We start from the raw sequence: 23,043 nt of genomic DNA, 5'->3' as shown, positions 1-23,043 counted from the left end.
AGGATATTACGGTTTCTTTAGTTTATTTTTATTTTAAAAACATTATTTTGTTTTAAAAAAGAAACTAAAGTTATTTCTTTGGATTTGATTTAAAACCTTGTTTTATTTTAAAAGACTAGAAACCCTAAACGTCTAATCAAAACCCGAGTTTCACTTGTGACTGACCGTTTTCTCAAATTTCTCATATTTTAACCGAAACTCTAAATTTAATTTATGGAATTGTAAAACCCCTCACGTTTTTCTTAAAAATCCCCTTTTATTTGGCATTTATGATTTTATAATAGCCCTACTATCCAATCACACCACAATAAGTGTAAATGAATATAGAAGTAAGGGTTTTCGTTGTCCGTTTTCAAGTTAGAGCGAATTAGGGTTTTCACGTTTTTTCGTAGTGCGACTATCCGGTACGAAGTGTGGATCAAATTTGGGGATTAAAAGTGAGTTTTAGATGATATTAAGTGTGTGATTAGAAGTGATAATAATAAGTTAGTGATTAGAAGGTAAAAATCCTAGTATACGCGATGTAAGAAAAATCGACTCAAACCGACGGGTATCTACCGATTAAACCCACCACTTGACCACCACTTCCTTACCAGCACATACCCTTGATATTTTTGCAAAATATTCCCCCTTTATTCTCATCCATATGGCTGAAAATTGTGGCTAAAATGTAAGGAAAAGAAAGAGAAATTTGGATGGCTTTGGCGGTGACAAGTGTCGGCCACCTATGGCCTTAACCAAACTTTTTTTGTCTTGTCTTCTTATACCTCATTTCAGCTCATTCTCCCTCATTTCTTTTCTGGTTTGGCCAAGAGCAAGGAGAGGGAAGAGAGTGAGGAGAGTTCTTCAAATTTTAACCTTGAATCCAACCTTTTGAGTGCAACCAAGAAAAACTAAACCGATTAATCACTAGTTAGAAGTTTGGGAAGCTTGAGGAACCAAAGATTTCAAGGAGAGGTGAAAGATCATCCTTGCAAGCTTGTGTCTTGAGGTATAATGGCTGATCAACCATTCTTTCTCTATTAATCATGATTAAGTTGGGTATTAATGTCGGTATTGTGTTTATGATGCTTGTTTCAAGTGATTTTGATAATTAGATGGATGACTTTTGAGTTAGGATTTCTTGTGGATTAGGTGTGGTATGATGTATATATATGGTATATGATCTTGTGAAGGTGATAGTAGTGGTAGTTTCAAGGTGAAAATGTGAATTATAACTTGAAATAACAAAAATTCCAGATTTCTGGAAAATTTAGCTTCAGTTCTGTCCGGTTCCATTTCATCATGTTAGAGGCTGAATGATGTTTTATGGTTGCCTACAAAATTTCAGCTCAATCGGAGCAACGTAGCTTGTGAAAAGATAAAACTACCCCTGACTCTCATGGGTTTAGCCCAGTGGACAATTTTGATATTTTACAACACTAACCGTGTCTGTTCACCTTGATGTGTACTGAATTAGCCTTTGGCCAAAACACAAAAGTTGTAGTGCTATGTCTTAGCTTTCCAACACCCCTGGAATCACCTCAATCAGACCTTGGTAGCCTGAATTATGGCCATTGAAACATAGTACGGTTAACTGGCCTGTCGGTAGGAATCTGGTACTGTAATTTGTGAATTTTGACTTAGATACACTACAAATTGGATTGAGTAGTCTTCATCAAAGTTGTAGGCCTTTGTCTTGGCTTCAAAACGGTATAAATTACACCCCAACCCGATATGCGTAGCTTCAGTTGTGTCCGTTACGCAAAACAATGTCAAATCTGTCTTTTGTTTTTTGACTCAAACTTCATTTCCGCACATGCTCCTAACTTGATTTTGTACTTCTATGACTTGGAGCCTATGGAATGGCTATTGAAATGAGGTGATTTTGTATATGACTTTGGGTTTGATTGAGGAAAAGAATGAAACCATAAATGGCTGGAAAATAGGTAAATACAAAGGGCGTGCTGCCCAAATTTACACTCGAGAACTAGATCGATATACTTGCGACTTGAGTAAGGTTTGAGAGCGAATACCACGTGAACCATTTAGGGTATTTCCTTTTTCTTTGTCACTACGACTCAAATAGCGATTTTAAAGTTTTACAAGTAAGTCTAAGTTTTACAAATATTTTACTTATATCCTTTGGTTTCAATGTACTCTTTTCACTACAAAAATCATATTTATACTTTGTACTAGTACGTATTCGACTTGTTTTTGACTCACTTACATCTTTGATGGTTGAAGCATAATGTGTTCGTTTGATTATTAGGATACCTTGGTGATTGAGGGTGTATCCGGAAGGAAACTTTGGACGTTATTTTGCTTAAATAGGTGAGTGTTCCTTGTTTGTTATATTCTCCTTGACTTCATGACTTGTTGTTGTTGTTTGATAATATGTTAAGTGTTTTCAATGATTTCCAAAATGAATTTTCTAGGCGAGCGTGTACTTTATCGCGCTCGACCTAAATGAAACGTGAAATTTTCAATGATTTAATGATTGATACATTAGTTGTGCATGATGTAAGTCTTTTGACTGAATTGGGCCCTGCCCTTCGTTACTGATCGACTCGAGCCAGAAACGGACTCAGTCGGGCGATATGGTGACCCTGGATGTGAACGTTGGTATATTCGAGTATTATTTTGTTGTCGGGTGGAGTCCGACCAACGTTCGGATGGGGGTGAAATGAAATGAATGAACGAGTGAGAATGGATGAACGAACGAGGGTTTTACTTACAAAATTGCATTTTCAAATAATTGGAGGAATAAGGGGAATGGCAGGAGAACGAACGAACGAACGAACAATTGGCTCCCTGTGAGCCCGTATTCTTTTAATGAATGTGTTACTATCGCTTTCCATTGTAAATGTTTCCTGAATTATTGATACTCTATGTTTAATGTATTGAATTGAATGTTTGATTATGTGTTCGGAACCTCACTGAGCTTTTAGCTCATTCCTTTAGTTTAGTTTTCCTTAACAGGGGATGGCGAGCAGGATGAGAGCTCTGTATAGACTAGCCTAGTCTAGTTTTTTGATTTTGTAATGGTTCTTGCCCTAGTGCTTGGCACGGGCTGGATGGGTGGTGAATTGAGAACCATTGTATATTCGATGTTTGTACTCCCTTTTGAGATAGTGATGTACATAAGTTTTATTCTGGTTTTGTTTGAGGGTTGAAGTGAATGACTGAGTCCCGACGAGACTTGGGCAGGTGGTCCGCCGAACCCTTTGGTTCACCTTAGGGAGAGGTGGGGCTGTCACAGACTCCATGCTCACATCATTCCCCTCCTCTTGAAAAGATTTGTCCTCAAATTCAGGTGAAAAATAGTGAAGGATAGAACTGGCAACATACATACTCCATCGGGATCAAAAAGCTCAGCAGAGCAACAAGTATAAACCACGACATCAAGAATGAAACCTTCCATGTCGCTTCGATTAGATTAGATCATGTATGGATAGATCACAACACATACAATGTAACTTTTGTTTCGCTGACAATTTAAAATAAGTCACAACTGGTCTAAACAATTTACGAATCTCAGATAATTTTACAACAACAAACAATCACTTATTTGATCTGTTCTAAAGAAAAGTAGAGTACGTATAGCTCCCAACTTTGGCTTTAGGATAAACAAATTATACATTTAAGAAAACACTGGTTAGGAATAAAACTACTTACCTCAAATCCTATGCATAAATGATTCCGTTAAGCCAGTCCAAAGAAAATCCGGAACATAAGCCTCAATAAAGGATCACGTTAGATAATTTGGTTATTGCCAATATAGAACTACTTATTAGAGATGGTAGTATGGATAAATGGTCATAACTGGTTTTTGTGATGCTCCCACCTCTCCCAAGGGCGAACCCTAGGGTATCAGCGGAACGCCTGTCCAACTCTCGTCAGGACTCACGCACTCATTCAAACTTAATAAAGGATTACAAATTAACCATCGACTTAATTACGGAGTATTTCAAATATACAAGCTCGAAACTCTCAAGTATACCATTTATCATTACAAACTACAAAACCCAAGTATACAAAATTTACACTTTAATGGTCTCCAATAACATACAAAAATATACTAGCTTCAACCAAAGTCGCTAGTCTAGGATCTCCAATTTCCACCTCCAAAGCTTGTTAAGGAAGAACAAACTTATAGGGATGAGCTAACACTCAGTGAGGCCAAGAAAACAAGCAAGCACGTAGAACCAATTAATCGAATAGCATGCTTAAAAGCAACTTTAAACATGACATTTCATTTAAGTGTACAAGTAGGAATTAACACACAAGGAGGATACAGGAGCTCTCAGGAGCTATTCCCACGTCTCGATCAATTTGAGCCACTACTACAAAAAGCACCTTTAGTCACACACTTAATATGACATTTTCCTAAAAGTGTCACAACAGCAAGTTAATGTAACATGTAGTAAGGAACATCATTAAAGTGACAAAGAAAATGACGAGTACGACATCGTATCACTCTAACTTATCCAAATAGAAGTAAAAAATAAAAAACAAAAGCGGGAAAGAGAATGGCGCTACACTTCAGAGCCATTTTTTTGGGGGAAATATTCTAACTACTCCAATGAATCCAATGTACTTTACTCTTTTTTCATCACAGTGCTCTCTCCTAAAACCCTCAATCAAATAAACTCTCTGTAAAAAACCTAAATCCTTCACCCCTCTCACCACCGAATCCCTTGTTTCTTTCTCTTTCTTCCACCCGATTTTTAACTCTCTCCAATTTGAAGACAAACAGGTAAACCTTCAATAAGGTAGCATAATCAACAACAGCATGGAGTTTTTAGCATGGAGTTTGAACGGGAATTGGTATCTGGGTTTTTAGCAACAGTGGAGCTACGGTGTTCATTGAAAATCGCCATCTGAAGGAAGATTACTACCAAGTAACCTATACATTTTCAACAAAATTGATAGCTTTTTTTATTACTTTATTTCTTCTCTGGGAACGCATGGGAAATGGGGTAGGAGCAAGGTGGGTGACGGAGGGTTAAGGATTTGGGGAAGACGAAATGGAAGGAAGAGTAGATGTGGATAGGAATCCGATAAAGCCGATGACAATTTGCATGATTGGCCTTTCGCCTTGAAAAATTCTTTCGCCTTTCGTCTGATAACCAGCAAAATAGAGACCACCTAGTGGAGTTCTCCATTTCGTTACCTCCCTTTTGTTCGAAATTTTTTGATCGTTCAACTCACTGAAATTAGAAAAGAAAACAATTAATTGAGAGATTGATCTATGCTGAAGGGGCTCAAAGTATACTATACACACTCTTCGTGCTCTTCGCCACTTCGTTCCTTTCCCAATTTTCCTTCCTCCTCTTCCTCTCTTCAGATCCATTTTTCTCTCTTGATCCAGCCATGGCCTCAATTATAGGATCCTTCACCTCCCTCTCTTTCTCACTCATGCCTAACCAGGCAGTCAATAGGGTCTCTAAATTGGGCTCGGTGTCGCTCTCTATCAGTGGAAAAAGCTTCCCTTCTCTATGCGTGCAGCCAGCTCGCTTCCGTGTGTCCTGCGCTGCTAAACCAGAGACAGTGGACAAAGTATGTAAGATTGTGAGGAAGCAGCTGGCTCTGCCTGATGAATCTAAAGTTGCTGGACATTCAAAATTTGTATCTTTGGGTGCTGATTCTCTTGACACTGTTGAGATTGTCATGGGGCTTGAGGAGGAGTTCGGCATTAGTGTGGAAGAAGAAAGTGCTCAAAACATTGCGACTGTTCAAGATGCGGCTGATCTGATTGAGAAGCTTATCGAGAACAAAGGTGCTTAAATTTTTGAGCTGCAAATTGCACAAATAGATTTTGATGTAGGATTGTCATTGTAGCCGCATCTTCGTAAAATCTTTATTGTCACCTTCACCTGGTTTTATGAAGAGCCATGCGTACCTTCACATTTTAGGCTTATTTATTTCCTCCAAAAGGAAACTGCATTGCCTGTTCCTTTTCAGACGCATTATAATTGGGAATCCACTCCATAAGATGTATTTTTGTTTCGGAAAAAAAAAAGATCTATGCCGAGTAAATGTTTTTTTCTTTTTTTGAGTACTGACATCTCTTCTGCTTAATGCATACCACAACTATACGGGATCATGTTGCATCATTTTGTTCTGCCTCTTCAGGCTTCATTTTCATAATATAATATTCTTTTTGTGACTAAAAAAAAGCGGTTACTAAGTCAAGCTTATTCCATCAATGCAGTTTCAAGTTTGTAGCGGCCATCATCTTTGATTCCATCTAGCGAGCACGGATCATTGATTCCCTTTCCACTTTGAGCAAATTGGAGTTGTTGGTAACCAAAATTATACATTAAGTTTCTGCTACTCTTAGGTTACCAATACATTAAAGTTCGTGGTAGTTATTTTCAATTGGGTAGAACTTCTATTGCTGATTAGTTTGGTTGCTAATATTTTGTCAAAGTTCTCTATCTCAAATTGATATTGGCTACATTATTGGACTAATTTTGAATTCCGTAGACTGTTATTCTTTTGTGCCTACCATCTTATTTTATAGTTTGTGTGTTACAATCTAGAATTGAACTTTTGCTGTCTTTCCTTTTGATATTATTCTATTTTGATACTTTTGGATTAGTTCTTATTACTCAAATGTCTAGAACAACTGGATATGTGAACATTCTATTCTGATATGTCTAGAACACTTGGATTGGTGCTAACATTCTGTTTTGATACTTTTGGTATCTTTACTTTAGAAGATATTCCGTGAGTGATTTGTGTCTTCTATTAATCTCATTGAAATTAGTTTTCTTATCTAAGTAAATATTTTATGCAAAAATCAGTAATAGTTTAGGTAGAACTATCTTGTAGATGCTAATGAAGCTTTCTTTTTTTTTTTTTTTATGATTAGAATCTATGTGAACATGGATAAAAGATGGATGAGTATGTCACGATCAAGTGATGAGTATAAAGCTGGTTTAGAAGATTTTCTTGATTTTGCATTTACGAATGGAAGTATAGGGGAGATGATTTTATGCCCATGCATTAGGTGTGGGAATGGGGTATTTGTCACGAGAGAGCAGGCCAAATCACACTTGATATGGAAAGGATTTATTAAGGGATATATTCAATGGTTAGCTCATGGAGAGCTATCTTCGAATTTGCATCATACATCTTCACATGGCTCATCAAATGAAGTTCCACCACTCAATCCCATAGATGATATGCAGGGGTTGTTACAAGATGCAGTAGGAGTTCTAAACCAGAACCTAGATGTGGGAGAAAGATTAGAAACAGAACAGCCGAATATTGAGGCAAAAAAATTCTACAATTTAATAAATGATTCGAAGCAACCCTTTTATCCAGATTGCCCACAATTCTCTAAACTATCTTTTCTGGTCCGCTTGTTACATATTAAATGTCTCAACAAAATGCCCGATTCTGTATTTAATACACTTCTTGATTTGTTGAGGCAAGCACTCCCAGAAGGTGTAAATCTACCCAATTCTTATTATGAAGCAAAAAAAAATAATGAAAGAACTAGGACTTGGATACGAAAAATATGATGCATGTCCTAATGATTGCACATTGTATTGGGGAAAAGATGAATCAAAGATAAAATGTGACACTTGTAAGCATCTACGGTGGGAAGGAACAAAGGATGATCCTATTGATGAAAAAAGAAAGGTTCCCCACAAGGTTTTGTGGCACTTTCCGCTTAAACCCAGATTGCAGCGTCTGTTCATGTCATCTAAAATAGCATCTTTCATGAAATGGCATGTCGAGGGTCGTACTAAGGATGGTCGCATGAGACATCCTGCAGATACTCCGGTTTGGCAATCATTTGATTACCAAAATCCCGAATTTGCAAAAGATCCTCGTAATGTCAGATTGGGTTTAGCTTCTGATGGATTTAATCCATTTAAATCTATGAATGTGAACCATAGTACATGGTCGGTAGTACTGATGCCTTATAATTTGCCACCATGGATGTGCATGAAATAAACATACTTTATGTTGTCACTACTCATTCCTGGCCCATATGCACCTGGGAATAACATTGATGTTTACCTTCAACCTCTTATAGCTGAGTTGAAGGAATTGTGGAATGTAGGTATGACTACTTATGATGCATCATCAAAGGAAAATTTCAGATGCATGCTGCTTTACTTTGGACCATTAGTGATTTTCCTGGTTATGCTAATTTATCTGGTTGGAGTACTAAAGGTTATTTAGCATGTCCAGTATGTCATAAGCACACCGTTTCATACCATTTAAGACATGGTTCAAAACAATGTTACATGGGTCATCGGCGATTTTTGGAAAAGGACCATCCATATCGAAAAGATAAACGTCACTTTGATGGAAAGGAAAAACATGGAGTTGCACCACCTCGCTTGACAGGTGATATGATCTTGGAGGAGTGGAGGTCTTATAAAATCAAATTTGGGAAGGCAGTCAATGATAACCCTGAATTACCCTTTAACTGGAAGAAACAAAGCATTTTTTTTGACTTGTCATAGTGGAAGAACAATTTGTTACGTCATTGTCTTGATGTCATGCATATTGAAAAAAAATGTAAGTGAGACAATAGTTAGAACATTATTGAATGTGGATGGCAAGTATGATAACCTTGGTGTACGGCGTGATTTGGAAGAAATGGGCATACGAGCAGGTCTTCATCATATTACAGATGAGTTTGGGAGAGCATACTTGCCTCCAACATGTTTCTATTTGGATAAGAAGGAGAAAGAGTTATTCTGTAAAATTCTGAAAAATGTTAAAGTACCGGATGGTTATTCAGCCACAATTTCGAAGTCCGTGCATTTGAAACCTGCCAAACTAATCGGACTTAAGAGTCATGACAATCACATATTATTGCAGCAACTGTTACCACTCTGTTATAGAAAACTTCTTCCAAAATCGGTGCGGTCTCCGTTGATAAAGTTGTCCAAATACTTTAGAGATTTATGTTGTAAAACTCTTTGTCCTCGGGAACTGCTTCGTATGGAAAAGGAAATTGCTGTTGTACTACGCCAGTTAGAGCACGCGTTTCCACTATCTTTTTTTGTTATAATGGTGCATTTGACCACTCATTTAGCAACCGAAGCAAGGATAGCTGGTCTAGTACATTATCGTTGGATGTATCCGATTGAAAGGTAACTTTTATAACTTTATAATTTCTATTTTATTGCTATGTGAGTATCATTATTAATCACTTACTACATTTGTAATTGTCTTAGGTACCTATGCACTTTGAAAAATTATGTCCGAAATAGAAGTCGGCCTGAAGGTTCAATTGCAGAGGGGTACCTAGTTGATGAGTGCTTGACATTTTGCTCTCTCTACTTATCTGATGAAGTGACAACTAAGTTCAATCGATCAAGTAGAAATGAAGATGGAGGTGAAAGTTCAACTGAAGGACTTGAGATTTTTTCTATACAAGGTCGGCCATTAGGAAAAGGAAATTCAGTTGTAATGGATGATGAAACCATAAAAAAGGCACATCAATATGTGATATTCAATTGTGAAGCCGTGGATCCATAAATCAAATAAGTAATTGTACTCTATACTTGTTTTATAAAACTAATCATCTTTTAATAATGATGGATGTATATAGACAACTATGTTGATTGACTATTATAATTGATGAAGCCAACATCGTAAATTGGTTGAAGAGCAGCATTTGCGTAGTTCAAAACATGAAAAGGAACGGATTCATAGTGAGACATTTGCAAATTGGTTTGACAGCCATGTGAGTTAATATACAAAGTATCACTGTACTTTTAGCTATCCAAATTCTGTACATAGGTGGATGATTTTCTACCCGAGAATGAAGTTATCTCAAAAGATTTGAGATTATTGGCCAAGGGTCCAAATGTTGTGGGTTCGAAGTATGAGAGATACATTGTAAATGGTTTTAGATTTCATACAAAATATTTGGAGAGCTAAAGAAAAAATCAGAATAGTGGGGTGATTGTTACTGCAATAACATCAAGTTTCGCAAGCACCAAGGATATGAATCCAGTTTCAAGTGACTTGGCCTATTATGGTGTCTTAAAGGATATTCTGGAATTGGTGTGACGCCCCGAAAAAAATGAGTTTGAGAACCCGGAAATTTTCTAATTTTCTAGGGTTTATTTTTTTTAATGCCCGCCTTTTCTACATTTTCTTGATTAGAAAAATTCCCCAAATAAAGTTTATGAGCAAAAATAGTTTTAAAATGATTTTTCTAATATCGGTTAGTTTTTGAGAAATAAAGAGCGTATATCGAACGTGGGACCCGCTAGTGTGAAAAGTTCGGAAAATTCGGCCAGTTAGGTTAACTTTTGGATACTGGGTTTAATTTACCGGATGTTAAGAGATAATTAGAGGTTGCTTAGATGGTTAATGATGGAGAGACAAAAGGATAAGTATTACAATTAAAAGGTGCTAGGTGTCGCGACCCGATTGGAGTTGGATTTTGACTTAACTTTCTTACCTTTACTAAATACCAAAATTTGACCAAAAATATCCCATTTCTTCTTCCTTCTTGGCTGAACACTTGAGAGAAAGAAAGAGAGGAAACGTTTCATCTTCAACTTCAAATCCAAGCCAAATCTTAAGTTCCAACCATTGGAAACTCAAATTACTCCATACAAAGTGCTAGTTAAGGAAGATTAGGAACTTGAATGGAAGGATTTTTGGAGGACAAAGCCTAAGCTCCTACCTTTCTTGTGGTTTTAAGGTATTTTGCCAAGAACATCCTATTTACTTCAATTAATTGCTTATTAGTGGTTTTTAGTTGTTTTAGATGTTGTTTTGTGGAAGATTAGCACTTGAATGCATGAATTCCAGATTAGGCTTTCACTAACCCCTATTCTGCCCGTTTCTGTTTGACCAGGTTAGAGGCCGAATTAGCTTTAGTACAAAACATGAAAGTTGTAGAGAATGATGTTTTCTAGTTACCTGTAAAGTTTCAACTCAATCTGAGCTCGGTAGCCTGTGAAAAGACCAAAATACCCCTGCTATCCTGTTTCTATCCGAGAATAGTAATCAGCTTTGGTAATTGGGTAGTTTGACTGGGAATACTACCGATGTGGTTGTTGATGTCTTCTTAGGAATTATACCCTTGTGTCTTAGCTTTCTAATGGCTTTGGAATTACCTGAATTGGAGTTGTGTGTGCTGAGATATGAGTGAATAAAGCAGGACTGCTAGTTGATTTCTGCAGTGAATTTCGAACTGGAAAATCTGGAGTTGTTTTGGAAAATTTCACCTAGTTAGGGTGAGAACTGGACTGAGTGGTCTTCATGAAAGTTGTAGGGAATGATATTTTAGAGGCAGCTACAAAATTGCAGGTCAATCAGAGTAGTGTAGAATGAGAAAAGTCGAAATTACTATTGCTGTTCTGGTTTTACCCGAAATGGAGAATTGCGCTTGTAATTGGTTGTTTTGGTCAGGAATGCTTCCAAATTGGTTGTTGAGGTCTTCTGATGAAATTTAGCCCTATTTCTTAGCTTTCATCTGGTTTTGGAATTTATGGATTTGGACTTGGAGAGCCTGAGTTATGATGTTTTCGCTAGAATGCGTTTTGGTGAATCAGTTTTTGTGATTCCGATGTAGTATCTTGCATTTTTGACCTGGTTACACTCGAAACTGGGTTGAGTGACCTTCTGTAATATTGTACCCCTATCTCTTAGCTTCGAAACGGTGTATCTTTTACCTTCATCCGACAATTGTAGTGCCTTTGGTACCATTACCGCAAAATGACGTCAAAACCTATTTTTCTGGTTTTGAGCTTAACTTTCATTTCCGGACTTTTTCCTAGCTTGACTTGTCTTTGTACTACTTGGAGCTTGCTGTATGACTATTGGATGAACTTGTTGTTGTGTGTGTACCTTTGGGACTAGTTGAGGAAATAATGAAGCCATGATGGCTGGAAAAGTTAGCAAATTCAGGGGAAGTGCTGTCCGAACTTTGAAGGGACTTGTTTGCATTGAGTTTGTGATTTAAGACTTGGATTTGGGCAAGGTAATGATATATGATGGATGGTTTCTGAGCCATGGAGGTGAGTGACCTCAAACTACTTCTAAAGTTATTTATGAACCGTTTCTTACATTATTTACTTTTGAACTGTTTCCAAAGTCACTTTTGAAATGTTTTCTTGCATATCATGTGTGCTGGCATTTGAGTGTGCCTTGTTTGCTTTATTTCTTGACTTCATGACTTGTATTTTGGTTGATAACGTGTTAAGCGCTTATAATGATTTCCAAAACGAGTTTTCGAGGCGAGTGTGTACTTTATCGCACTCGACCTCGATAAATGTGAAATTTTCGATTGAAATGTTACTTGCGCATGAATGTAAGCCTTTTGGGCTGAACTGGCCATTGCCCCTTGTTACCGGTCGTCTTGAGCCAGAAGCGGACTCGGTCAGGCGATTAGGAACTTGGGTGAACGTTTGGTATACTCGAGTATTACCTATGTAGGTTGGTGGAGCCTGGCCAAAAGCCAGGGACGGGGTGAATGAAATGAAATGAATGACCAAATGAGCGAGGAAATGTCAGGAGAATGAATGTATCCTTTCATGAATGTTACTATCGCTTTCCATTGTAAATGTTTCTTGAATTATTGATAATCCATATTTACTGTTTTGCAAATGATGTAGTTGTTTCCGGATTTATCATTTAATTTATGACATCATTGCTATATGACATCATTGAAATGAACTATTGTGAAACCGATTTGATTAATGATTTTCTGGTTACTCGCTGAGCTTTTAGCTCATCCCAAAAACTATTTTATTCCCCTCCACAGGGCTCGTGGCGAAGGAAGGACTTGTAGTACTTGTGCACGTGTATGGATGGCCTAAACTTTGTACAATTTTGGATTTGGAATTATTTTATGTATATTTGGGATTAGTTTCCGCTGCATTTGTGACATGTAAATATTGGAGACGGATGTGTATTTGTGGACCATTTGATGTATACTTGAGATTTATATTGTAATCTGTTTGAGGAATGTAGTGAACGACTGAGTCCCGGCGAGAGCTGGGCAGGCGACCTGCCGAATCCTAGGGTACGCCCTAGGGAGAGGTGGGGCCGTCACAATTGGACTATGGTGGAGGTCGAAGAGTGATTTTGTTTGTCTGTGATTGGGTCTCTAAGGGGAAACGATTGAAACAAGATGATGATGGGTTTACACTTGTGAATTTTATGAATGTGAAGCACCACCATGAACCCTTCGTTCTTGCATCTCAAGTGAAACAAGTATTTTACGTGGAGGATCCTTTGGATAAGGGGTGAAATGTTGTTATTCCAACTGTACCACAAGATGATTTGAAGATGGATCCCATTGTTGTTGAGATGTACTTGCAAAGTCAGCCTTCAAGTAGTCATCAAAGAGATACATTTGATGATATTAATTGGGTTCGAGAAGGTGTCATAGGAGAAATAGTTGATACTACTAGAGTGGCATTTAGTTCCAAGGGATGATCTTTTGGTATCTTATATAAATTAAATGAATGTTATCTTTTGATTTTGCTTTAGTGTCCAGTAAATTTGGTTGCTTTTTATGTATTGAATTGTGGTGTATCTACATGCTTAAATTTTTTATGCTTTGCTGTTTATTACATGTTAATATGCTATTAACTGTACACGTTCTGTTATGAATTTAAAATTGTAGTTGTACAAATATGGCGAGAACAAGAGGAGGAAAAAGCTATCGAGGATCAAGGAGCTTTCAATTGCGTGATGAAGATCCTAAAAATTTGGAAAATGAGGAAGGCACTGGTATGTTATTAATTACTAATTACTTAATATTTCAGTTAGATATAATCTATAACAATAGTTTCTATTTCATAAGATATGTCATAATTGTCTATTATACTTCCAGGTGGTGGTTCTGATGATGATCAGGAGCCTAAGAAAACTTGGGGACCAACTTATATGAGACACATTTGGGGTAGACATGGTACTGACAAGCGAATTAAAGTGAAATTCAATACACTTGGTGAGCCAGTTGGTACAAATAGAAGCAAATTCAATGAATTTTTGGGAGCATTGGCAAGAATTGGAAAATATGCACCAATTGACATTGATAGTTGGCGTGAAGTTCCCAAGTCTTTAAAGAATGACATGATAGATGTAGTAAAGGTACCTATTTCTTGAACCTACTACATTAGTTGAATGCTTGTTCTCTTTTAATTGAGTGTTCAATATTACAAGAAAAATTTGATCTCCCTGTTGGCATAGAAGAACGAGTTAAGCAATCAGTAGGAAAGAAATGGAGAAGCTGGAAGAATGTTCTCAAGAAAACTTATTTCAATCCAAATGAGTCAATTGAAAGTCAAGTGCTTAAAAGACCAAAACGAGTTTTTCCACAGCAATGGAGAAATATTTTGACTAAATGGCTTTCCGAAGAGTCAAAGGTATGAAATGCTCTCATAGTCGTGATCATTTTTTCTATTTGCCTATACTTAACTATTTTTTGTTATGTTTAACTATGTAGAGAATATCTGCAACAAACAAGGAGCACCGAGAGAAGAAAAAGATGAATCATAGTACAGGGAAAAAGCCATTTGCTCAAGTTCGAGTAGAAAAGGTATAATATATAAATTGGTAACAACGTCTAATTTTTCATTCTGATATATTCTTGGGATGTACTATTATATGTAGGAAAAAGAGGTTGGGCATTCTCTCTCTAGAGTAGATATGTTCACCATATGCTACACTAATTCTAATAGAGTGCCATCTAGTTATGAAGTTGGGGAAAAAATGGTATGTTGTTGCTGCTTATTCACTTCATTCATAACAGGCTTTTTCTGTTACGATAAGAACGAGAATGTAGTAACTTTGAATTGTTAATTTTAGGAGGAGATGGAAAGCTTAAAAAATCAACTTCCAGAAGGAGAAAAAGATAGTGTGGGTAGGAATGACTTGTATGCAAAAGTAATAGGTGAAGAAAGGAGTGGAAGAGTTCGTACATATGGTTTAGGAGTTACACAATCTGATTTGTGGGGCGATATACCAAGTCGTTCAACATGTTTTCGCTTGGTTATGGAACAAAGCGCTGCGATGTCAAAAATGGAGCAAAGAATTCAGCAACTAGAATCAATTCAACAAGGAAAATCACAAGGACAAATTTTGCCATCTTCGCAAAGACATACTTCACAGTCATCAAATGCTATTTCTCGGCCAATAAAAGTAATAAACAGTTCAATTATGACATTCTTTAGATGCTGCGTTCACAAATGGTTTTCATGAACATGTTTGTAATTGCTATATGTTAATTGTTGAGATTCTTGTTTTGGATATCATTATTGATTGTAATGGACTGCATTTTGGTTTTGGTACTTGTTGTGGCTGTCATTTTGGGTTGGTTCTTGTGGTACTGTGTATTGAATATCTATTCAAGACTTGCTCTCTTAAATGTGGTTATATGTTTTATAAAATTTGTTTTCAAGGTTGGGGATAAAGTTACAATAAGAAGCATGGTTGATTCGTCCAAAATTTGTGCTGTTGGAGTGGTTAGAAATTTGGATCCAACTGCTGAAGTTGGTGACATACCTTTGGGATCACATTGGAGTGAAGTTCATGTGAATGTGCCTGTGGAGAATGATGAAGAGCTAATGAGGCCATACCATAATTTTCTCAAGATTGGAGGTGCAATTGGAGTAGCTATTGCTTGGTCAATAAACCTGGTAATCTTTTTATCTTATCTTTATCATTTGGTTAACTTAGTTTTTATTTATTTTCTAACATTAAAACTGTAAAAGAAGAGCTGTAGATGTGATTGTAACTTCTATTTCTTGGTTTATGACACTTGTAGGTGATTCTTGAAGAAAACTAAAGGATCGTCCTTGGGTCAAATGGCTATTTTTTGAAGACATTGTCAATTGCGTTTTTTGTTGAGTTCTTGTTGAACTATTGTTTCTTTGACTGTAATACTCATAACTTTTAAAAAATCTCTGAATTGGCATGTAATTTGTTGACATAGCAGCAATGTCAGTTGCTTGGATGCAGTACTTTTGCACCATTTTGGCTACTTGTATTGCAGTAATTACTATGAAAATGTAAATCACCTTGGTTTTCCTTTATAAGGTGGTAGTAATAACTTTATTATTCCAAAAATTAGAATTTATATTGTGTAGGCAGGATGAAATATGATTCTGCTTTTGGGTATAAAACCTCGGATGGGATACAGGGCTAATGCAATATGATGTATTGACACTGAAAAGTGTCACCTCTTCGAGTTTTGCGGTTCATAATATTCACAAAATTTTATGTTAACAAGTGTCAGAACAATCCGATCTAGTTACACCATGAAAGTGTCATAATATTTCATTCTACTTATACGGCAAATGTGTCATAATATCTTATTGTACTTACATAATAGAAGCGTCATGATAGATCCAATATATGACAGGCATCGAGTATCACTTTAGATTCATATAACCTTAGTTGTTCTCTAGCATTTCTTGTCATTTAAAAGTGTCATTAAAACGATAAATAATAACGTTTATAAATGCCAATAGAACTACAAATTAGGACTCGTATAATTGTCATGAACTTATAGTGACGCTGGAATGGACGACGTTTCTAGCAGAGCGTCATTATAGATCAAACGTCATTACATCGAGCTATAATGACGCTTTTAAATGTCATAAAACGACATTTTTGTAGTAGTGAGCCTTCGAGGTTGACTCTCCGTCAACCCAAGTAGTAACACGATCGTAGTGCTCCATTTATTTTTTCCATCCAACATAACACCCACTCAAATCCGGAACCAAACATGTATGAAGTGGTGATACTATTCGAGTATGCCAAGCGAGATCTCAAAAGATCAAATTATAATATTTCCTAAGGTTCACCAAGTTTCTCGACCAAACCCTTGTCGACTCGAGTTACAAGGTTAGCCGATGGGTTGGGGCATCTCCACAAGTATAAGGGTCGATGAGACAACACTCCAATCGACTTAGAGTCGATCACAGCACTGAGTCGGGATGAGCGGTACCTCCCACCTGAATAGAGCGTGAAACTTCTAGCCGCTTAGTACTCACGACTTAAAACATGTTTATGTACAAGTGCAAATCATATGTATTCATCTAATAAGTATCATGTAATCAGGAGAGAGAGAGAGAGAGAGACAGGACGAGAGCGGTAAAGTATACCCTCACCTCGACAAATTCACGTATCATATAGCACTTATACAAATCTCAATTTAATCATATTAACATCGAACATGTACTTGATACTCACCAAAAGTCAAGGCAAAACAAGAGCAAAACGAAAGTTAGATGAGCTCTTCGGCGTCCTTGTGATCATCTGAAACATGTACAATCATGATTATCTAGGTATTCGACCAAATTTATAAAGAAAAATATTTTCTTGCTACCCACTTTCAAAGTTACAAGTCGAGTGGAGTTAAAAGAGCTTTTCACGCTAAATCATTGAAATAATGCTCAAAGAGAACTCGAAGGTCGTTTTTAATTCAAGTCGTGGTAAGTAATATCAATTTCAAAAGAAAGTATCGTATATACTTTTGGCACGAAAATCAAGAAAAGGAAAAATAGTTTTCATTTCTCAAAATTTCTAATCCTACGCCCAAGTTTTAAGAATATAAGGAACGTTCACATTTTCTAAACTAATGGAGTTAGAATTCATCAAAAGTCCACTCATTATCATAGTAAATCAAAGTTAAGATTCCAAGTTTTGAATATAAAACTAGTGAAATTCACCAAGAATTACTCTAGTTAAAACGCTCTCCTTTTGTATTTCAAACTCATGGGAATCGAGGGCATAAGAATAGGGGTGCTATTATCCAAAGAACTTGACAACCAAGAAACACATTAAGGGAAGTTTAATCATTTGGAAACCAAGATTTAAAATGAAGGTCTAATTTTCAAAGAGACCTTATCTCCAACCATAAAATTAAACTTAAAACGGACTACAATCTCAAAGGCAGGTTGAAAGTGTTTAAAAGAGTACTTTGGTTGAAACTAGAAAATTTCCAGCTTGGTGCGACACTATTTGGAAAAATTGTATCTCGAATTCCGTAAGTCCAAAATTTGGAAACTTTATACCATTGGAAACTAGATTCAATGCACTAAAACTCTCTAGAAGACACTTTTCTCGGACTCTAATTTGAAATCATTCAAATTTTAGCTCAAAGTCATTGTTTCAGACAGGACAGAGCAAAATAGGCTTGCAATTTCAGCAAAGTTTGGAAATTCAGAAAAATTCGTAGAAATGGAATCAACCCTTGAAATTTATGCCACTAATAGAATTCCAAATCTAGTTTCAAATGCAACAAACGGAACCCAATTCGGACCTTTCTACATCAAGATACAATGGTTTTAAAAAAACTGAAGTTTGGAACATGTTGCACAAAATTTCCAGTTTTGGAGGCTTGACAGTGTTTCAAAATCTGGTCATAACTAAAGCTACACAACTCAAAATTTAGCTTGGTTTGAGAGTTGAAAACTAGATTCAAAATTCTAAAAATCACTAGAAGGAATTGTCTTAAAATTCATTTTGCAAGATAGGTAAAATTGAGCTACAAACTGCTGCTATGACTGTTTCTTGGATGAAAGCAGTGAGAAAATTCAGTCATCTTTGTCCGTTCACTACAGCTCATAGGAAACGAATTTGAAGGTGCATTTCATACTGACGGAAAGCTATCGGAGTCTAGTTCGAATGCCACAAACGGCACTCAATTTCAAATTCCAGACAAAAAGTTATGACCCAAAATGTGAGCACTGGTCAGGTCTCCTGGTCAGAAAAATTTCCAGATTTCTTCCTCACTTAAACCCTACTTTAACTCAACCAATTGTAAAGCTTTTTGGGAGATATTTAGCACGCATAAAAACCATCATATAACAAACATTATAGCACCAAAATAACATCAAAATTCGAAATTAACATGTGGGTTTCATCCAGCCAAAATTCGGACAGCATGCATCCTTCATCTTCTAGTTTTCTTTTCCAACTTTCCAACTAAAACTAAGCCATATCTTCTCAAAATGAGCATCAAACAAGTAAACATACAAAATCCTCAAGAACACTACCTATAAAGTCACCTCAAGTCCTCTACCTAATGTCAAGGTTCTTGTGAATTCATCAACAACCCAACAACTAACTAACTATAACTAACTAACTATAATAGTTGAGAGGAAAAGATGAGGGTTTTTGGATGATTACCTTGCTTCCAAGAGTGAAGACCAAGCACTAGTATATAAGCTCTCAAATCACCAAGGTTTCTTTCTTATTCAAATCACCTTCCAAGCTTGTATGAAGAATCAAGAAAAGAAGCAAATTTGGAGAGTCTTCTTGGAGCAACAATGGAAGAAAAGGAGCTGAAATTTTTGTAGGAAAATGAGGGAGGGGGAGTTAGCCAAGGAGAGGAGAAGAAGAAAGGTTTTGGGTGATAGTTGGGTGATTTGATTGAGTGACAAGAAAAATGACATAAAGGTGTTCTTGGTGCCCAAAAGTCAACAATCAATTAGTGAGCAATTAGTGCTCCTAATTGAGTTTAATTTAACTCACTCACCTCTAATCCTTCCATGAACTTTTCTTAGTCTACCAATTATCATTCTTAATTCTCCAAAATTAGTGCACTCTTGGACAGAATTTGTCTCGAAAAATGTGCAGTCGCTATTTTTTACTAAACGAGCCGAAGAAAAATAAATTTTACTAGTGAAACATTTTAAAACATAAAATGAGACATTGTTCCATGCAAATGAAATTAATATGAGTGAAATAAATTAATCGGAGTAAACGGATAAATAAATAATTAAATAAATCAATAAAATAAAGTAAAAGTAAGTAAAAATAAAAATTCGGGTCCCCACATCCTCCTCCCCTTAAAAGAATTTCGTACTTGAAATTCATACCTTGATTCAGAAACAACTCTGGATATTTTTTTCCAGATCATCTCTTCTACTTCCCACGTCGCTTCTTCCATTCTATGATTTCTCCATAAGACTTTCACTAAAGGAATTTGCTTGCATCTTAACTCCTCCACTTTTCGATCTAACAACATTACCGGTCTTTCTTTATAGGACGAATTCTCATCAATCTCTACTTCTTCTGGTCGTAACACATGGGACGGGTTAGGATGATATTTCTTAAGTATGGAGACATGGAAGACATCATAAATCCTGAACAAATTTAAAGGCAATTCCAACTTGTAAGTTACACTTCCTACGCGTTGAATAAGCTTATAGGGTCTTCTTTTTGAATTTTTTTGATTCTTTCTAACAAGGTGGATCTCACACTAATATTCTCAAATTTACCCTTTTGTGGTTCAAGACGCGAATGCCAACAATAACTTCTTCTAACATGTGCCATTTTCTCACCATCAAACTAGCCACTTGCACCTTACGGCTTAGGGCATCTGCCACCACATTAGCTTTTCTGGGATGGTAGTTAAGCGTGCAATCATAATCCTTGAAAATTTTTTTCCATCTACGTTGCCTCAAACTCAATTCCTTTTGGGAGAATAAATATTTAAAACTCTTGTGATCAGTGAAAACCTCGAAAGTCACTCCATATAAATAATGTCTCCACTTTTCAAGGCAAACACTACTGCCGCTAATTCCAAGTCATGGATCGAATAATTCTGTTCATGAAGTTTCAACTTACGCGAGGCATACACAATCATTTTTCTATTTTGCATTAATACACATCCTAAACTATCCTTTGAAGCATCTGTATAAACCACAAAACCATCTCCTCCACTCGGTAATGCTAATGCAGGCGCCTCAGTCAAACACTTTTTCAACTCTTGAAACCCTTCCTCACATTTACAATCCCATATGAACTTGCCATACTTCTTAGTCAACTCGATTAAGGGTTTTGCAGTTTTAGAAAAGTTCTTGATAACCCGACGGTAATATCCGGCTAACCCTAAGAACTCCGAACTTTGGTAGGGTTCTCTGATCATTTCCACTTAGAAACAGTTTCTACTTTAACTAGGTCCACAGAAAATCCTTCCTTAGAGATTATGTGACCTCGAAAGGCTATTTCTTTCAATCAAAACTCACATTTATTGAATTTAGTAAAAAATTGGTGCTCTCTCAGGGTTTATAAACTATTCGCAAGTATTGTTCGTGATCTTATTATAGGTCTAAAGATATGGAACAATAAATTAAATATACATATTGTGACACTCCGCCTTCCCCTAAGGCGTACCAAAGGGGTTAGCGGACTGCCTGCCCAACTCTCACCAAGACTACTAGAACGGTTGTATACAACTAAAACGTTCCGGAGTATTTTAGCGCGCTCAAAGAATCAAAATCACGAAACGAAAATGGGAAAACGGAGCCACACATGAATAGTGCCGTACCTGTTCGAAACCTATATAAGTACAATAACTTTATATACTCCAAGAAAGGGACATTTCCAAACCAAAATAACACATGAACTTTACCAAACACTTTATATACACATAGTTACAAATTTACATTTCAAAAGAAATGTTGGATCCAAGTACATGTATGGATTTCCCAACTATCGAGGAGCTATACAAAAGAATATTAAAACTAGCTCAACTCGGCTTCAAAATATCCTAGTTTCCAAAGGGTTATTCCCTATAAGGAAAACAAAGTAACGAGGGTGAGCTTATGCTCGTGAGGTACCAATAAGACACACCAGTAAACATATTTTATCACATAGTGACCCCAAAGCTCATAAACACAACAAGTCAATATAAAAGGATGCAATTGGCTCTCAAGAGCCACTTTCCCCTTGCCGCACTTGATCTCCAACTCATTGACACTCCGTCAATCTTTAAAGAGAAGAACATCTTATAGGTCCCCACTTTACTCCATATCCCTTCCACCGGTCACTCCCTTACCGGGCCCGAACACCTCACAGTAACAGAGAGGATAATACTCGAGTACACCATAAGATCGAGGAGTTAACACTCCACTCGACTGCAGTGAACCCAAGGTCCCTTATCGATTCGCCCAAACCCTTGCCGGCTCGATTCGATTAAAGACCAATGGGATATGAGCTCAGATATCACAGTTAAGTTGTCGGGCAAATCCCTCAGCCATGTCAAACCACACATGTAGACAATTTCACATTTGACAGTAACAGTAATACAGATAAGAGATCGAGAGCGATAAAGTACACTCTCGTCTCATTCAAGCCATTCAAGCTCACATAACAAGTATAATCAACCATTTAAGCAGAAGACCATATAATGGTACACTCACCAAGGTAAGTAAGCAAATTCACAAGTTCGCTTTAGACGTAGGCCTCGGGTCACCGGCACGACCTATACAACAAGAATATCATAATTAAAACTCGAACACGAGTCAAATCAAACCCACACACTACCCAAAATAAGGCCCAATAAAACGTATAAGTGCATGGTCAAGCTAGGGAGAGTCCGGAAATGAAGTTTATGCCATAAAACCAAAAGACAGTTTTGACGTCATTTAGCGGAACGGACACAATTGGAGCTACACTTATCGGATTGGGGTGTAATTTATACCGTTTGAAAGCTAAGACAGGAAGATATAACTTTGATGAAGACCACTTAGTCCAGTTCTCACCCTAACTAGATCAAATTTGCCAAAATAACTCCAGATTTTCCAGTTCGAAGCTCACTGTGAAATTCAACTAGCAGTCCTAATTCATTCACTCATATCTCAGCACACACAATTCCAATTTAGGTAATTCCAAAGCCATTTAAAAGCTAAGATATAAGGCTAGAATTCTTAAGAAGACATCAACAACCAATTCGATAATATTCCTGGTCAAACTAACCAATTACATAAGCTGATTATCAGTTTCGGACATAAACAGGGCAGCAGGGGTATTTCGGTCTTTTCATAGGTTACGTTACTCCGATTGAGCTGAAATTTTGCAGGCAACTATAAAACATCATTCTCTACAACTATTATGTTTTATACTAAGGCCAATTCGGCCTCTAACTAGGAGAAACAATACCGGACAGAATGGAAATACTTGAAGCCCTAAACCGAAATTTCCACACCAAACCAGAATTTTTCGCAACCAATCGTATCCAACGTATACTGGCTTCATTTTACACTATAATAAGCCCTCAATCCATGACTAAACCATGATTAGCAGATAAAATAGAAAAAA

General features: G+C 36.8%; 2 protein-coding genes across 2 annotated transcripts; both read left to right on the top strand.

Annotated features, from left to right (window-relative positions):
* Positions 1–5,355: 5,355 nt before the first annotated feature.
* Positions 5,356–5,794, top strand: LOC113697815 (acyl carrier protein 1, chloroplastic-like). The gene has a single exon (XM_027217405.2). It carries the CDS (start codon positions 5,356–5,358, stop codon positions 5,767–5,769), a length of 414 nt encoding a protein of 137 aa, XP_027073206.1. The 3' UTR covers positions 5,770–5,794.
* A 7,825-nt stretch (positions 5,795–13,619) lies between these two features.
* Positions 13,620–15,775, top strand: LOC140010646 (uncharacterized). Its single transcript, XM_072057953.1, has 7 exons — positions 13,620–13,716; positions 13,820–14,079; positions 14,435–14,527; positions 14,602–14,703; positions 14,797–15,129; positions 15,390–15,626; positions 15,755–15,775. The coding sequence occupies exons 1-7, from the start codon at positions 13,620–13,622 to the stop codon at positions 15,773–15,775; spliced, it is 1,143 nt and encodes a 380-aa protein (XP_071914054.1).
* The last annotated feature ends 7,268 nt before the right edge of the window (positions 15,776–23,043 follow it).

Source organism: Coffea arabica, chromosome 7c (assembly GCF_036785885.1).
Source record: "Coffea arabica cultivar ET-39 chromosome 7c, Coffea Arabica ET-39 HiFi, whole genome shotgun sequence".
Lineage (NCBI taxonomy): Eukaryota > Viridiplantae > Streptophyta > Magnoliopsida > Gentianales > Rubiaceae > Coffea > Coffea arabica.
The sequence above is the reverse complement of the archived record's forward strand: the minus strand, read 5'-3'. Positions and strand labels throughout refer to the sequence as shown.